General features: G+C 45.9%; 1 protein-coding gene across 1 annotated transcript; it reads right to left on the bottom strand.

The window, feature by feature from the left end:
* Positions 1 to 215: 215 nt before the first annotated feature.
* On the bottom strand, positions 216 to 2573 carry six7 (SIX homeobox 7). The gene is made up of 3 exons (XM_035675539.1): positions 2166 to 2573; positions 683 to 846; positions 216 to 426 (listed from the first exon to the last, which is right to left on the bottom strand). The coding sequence occupies exons 1-3, from the start codon at positions 2571 to 2573 to the stop codon at positions 216 to 218; spliced, it is 783 nt and encodes a 260-aa protein (XP_035531432.1).
* Positions 2574 to 3571: the final 998 nt, after the last annotated feature.

The raw sequence follows: 3571 nt of genomic DNA, 5'->3' as shown, positions 1-3571 counted from the left end.
AGTGCATGTTGTTTTTGCATATCCTTCCCTTACAATGTACACTCACAGCCACATCAAGTGGCCTCTTCATCACCGTCCTCCCACTGATAACACCTCCAGTGTGTCCACAGTAACAAGACAGTTCAAGTGTCTTTAACGTATGTCTGAGTCTGACGACAGACTCCTCTCTCGCCTCTGAAGGAAAGAGAGTCCGTCCATGAAAGGAGTCCATCATCTCAGGACTCGAACTCGCTGTCGCTGCTGACGGAGATGTCCGGGGTAGAGGCTCCCATTCCTCTGCGCTCGGTCTCTGTGCTACAGTCACTGGCCTCTGGGCTGCCCAGGTGGCGAGGAGAGGTAGGCAACAAGTGGGGGTGATGGCGGCGCTCCTGATGGGAGCCGTCAGGTGAGCTCTCGGAGGGCAGGAGGGAAGGGTCCTGCTGCATTCTGAGTGGAGGGAGAGATGAGAGAGATGAGGGTGAGGTCCCACACTGGAGTCTTACAACAGTACATGGGGCAGAGCTGTCCGCCAATTTCCCTTATATAACATCAGTTGTTTGCCTTTTAACAGACCTGCTGAAGGCCAATTAAGTTTTTCACATTGTTCTGCTTCTCAGAAAATGTTTGTACAACAATATAACTCCCATAAACAGCACATTTGTCATTCATAAATCAACGCGATCGTGTGTAATTTTCGACATACCTGTTCTTTGCGGATGCAGCGCGGTCTCTTTGTCGCCGGTTCTTGAACCAGTTGCCGACCTGTGTGGGTGTGAGTCCTGTGGCCTGGGCCAAGTGGCGTTTCCTGGACGGGTTGGGGTAGGGGTCTTGGAGATACCACTCTCTCAACAAACTGCGAGTTCTTTCCTGGAGAACACATAGAAATACATTGAATATTTAGGCTGCCATCATTCGTTACATTATCTTTTGTTAAGCAACAATACAAAGCAAACTTTGTTAGCATGGAATTACAAGTTTTATATATTATATATATACTATATATAGTATATATATAATAAAACTGAAGCATAGCACTTTGAAACGACACCATATGGTGTTTTGATATCATCCTATTAAACCACAATAATCTTATCACTCTCATATGATGCTCAGTATAATCGTATTAGACTGGATTTATAAATAGATGATTACAATCTACATTTGAAGTATACATAACAATGTATATCCACTAAATGGGATCATGTTAAGGGGCTTAATAGACTGTTGGAGAGACTATCCCTCCTGAGGGTTGGAATTAAAGATTAACTACACTCATAAGCAATACTTCACCCCTCCACATGACAAATGAAAATGTTTCAGTATTTTTGGTATACATGATGGTGCTCAAGACACATTAGGCACATCAGGGCATTACAGGTTATTAGTTAGTGACACCATTAGTGGTTTTTAACAGGAGGACTCTGCAGGTGATGTACTGAAAATGTTGCTAAATGTGGAATGAGTTTTTCTCTACATTGGCTCCTGGATAGCAGACAGGTGGCTGTATAGACCCCTGCATGCCTGTGCTCATAGGCAGTTAAAGTGTTAAAATTTGAAAAAAAAAAAGAGTCGTTGCTAATTAAAGATCAGATTAAACTTTATTGGACCATGTGGGGCCTACTCATGTGTAAGGTTTTTGTTTTTTTTAAATTACTGATAAATATAAGAATTATAAAAGATGCATTCACACTCTAAATAGAGTAGATAAAACTAGTATTTATTTGGCAACTTTGGGAGCTATTATCATTTTGTCTGGTTCTGTTTAACACGTGTCAAAGCATCCTATCCTAGAGTATCCTGGTCAGAAATCTTATGTGAGATATTTGACCTTAAACCAGGCCGTTAGTAAGTAGTTTAGTGGACTTCACGGCAGAAGGCAGGAGGATAACCACGGCTCTGACCATTATCATCTTAAGAGCTCAAAGACTGCTCGATGCAGCAGCGTCAGGTTAAAAAGCACCGTCACAAGAGAGCAACTGATGGTCACGTTTCCAATGTGACAATATCATTTCATGTCATCTACATTAATGTTGTTAATAAATGTAATAAATACTGCCTGATAAATAGATTATTCGCCCAAACACGGGGAACACGAGGGTCGTACCGGGGTCCCATTACACCCTGTCACCGACTGCCATGTGGTTGTTAAATTATATCGCAACAACATGTATCTCTATGGTGTTTACCTTAAAGCAATGCGTCTTCTGCTCGCCGTCCCAGATGGTGCGGGGCAGGGGGAACTTCTTGCGGATCCGGTACTTCTCCACCGGGCCCAGCGGCCGCCCCCGGAGCCTCTCCGCCTCCCGGTAGTGCGCGTCCAGCCACAGGTCTTGAAGCTTGGCGTGCGACTCGCGCGTAAACCGGTGGCTCTGGAGGATCTGGTAGAGAGCGTCAAAGTTGCCACCGTGGAAGGCGACCAGCGCTCTCGCTCGCATCACGGACTCGTGTCGGTTCAGCGCTTCCCCGGCGGAGCCAGGGACGGCGGCGGGCAGGGACCAGAGGAACCTGCCGAGGCGCTCGATGTCCCCGGTCTCCTCCAGGTTTTCGCACACCCGAGCGACCTGGTCCGGCGTGAACATCGGCAGTGGGAACATCTCGGCTTGTTGCTTCTCAGTCGCTTACCGAAAAAAAGTTAGGAAATGTTCACAAGGCGCATGAGATGGCGTATCCAACCGTGCGTAAAAGCTCCGTGCGCTCGCTGCTCGCTTTTTTTTGTGTGACAAGTTTATTGACACTTGCAGCATCTATCTGCTGCCTCTCTTATTTAACGGCCTTTCCTGGTATATGGACTAATGTTTCAGAGAAGCCGGTGCGCATCCGCGGCGGCTCTAGGTTTCCAGAGTAGAACCGAATAAAGAAAGAGGACAAGGAGTCAAACTGTATTTATAGCTAGATACAATTAGCATCTCTGTAGTTGTTTTGAGAAGGATTATACGTCCCGGCCATTAGCCTCTTAGTGGGGGGTAGTGTGTACAGAGGTGACTGGCTGATCAGCTTGTTTGGCTTAGCCTGAGGATACATTGACTGCCAGGATGACTGCAGTGAGCAAACAAGCATGGATAGGTTATTTAATAGGTCGGATCTGATGGAGTCCTGCCCCAGGAGGAGACGAAGAGGCGAGTAAATATGGAGTGAGAGGTTACGCACTGCAGAAAACAGCAGGCAAACCTCAAGAAAATGCGAGAAAAGTGTCAAGGAATGAAGTCTTGTTTCCCTTTAATAAATAAGTAACTTTAAAGGAATATGAAGTTACTCTGTGGCACACTTGGACGGCACAATTAAATCGCGGTGCCCGTGGTCATGAATATTGGTATCACATGTGCGTCGACATTTGGCCGAGGGGACACGTCAGGACACAAAGCTGTAGCTATCCTCGACCAGCTTATACCCATGTAATTAAAAAAGACATTGTTGCACCTACAGGTTATCCTCCGCGACCTCTTGCCAGGCCAAGACATAATGAAAACGCCCCTAGACATCGATATACGGCAGAGCAGCTCCAGGACAAGGAATTAATGATCTGCTGCCTGGTTCAATCCTTCTGATCTCAGTAGCTCATTAATCAGTCTAAGGATAATTTTCTTATTAATCA

The sequence above is a fragment of the Morone saxatilis genome, unplaced genomic scaffold (assembly GCF_004916995.1).
Source record: "Morone saxatilis isolate NCDOM2014 unplaced genomic scaffold, NCSU_SB_2.0 Contig4, whole genome shotgun sequence".
Taxonomy (NCBI): Eukaryota; Metazoa; Chordata; class Actinopteri; family Moronidae; genus Morone; species Morone saxatilis.
The sequence above is the reverse complement of the archived record's forward strand: the minus strand, read 5'-3'. Positions and strand labels throughout refer to the sequence as shown.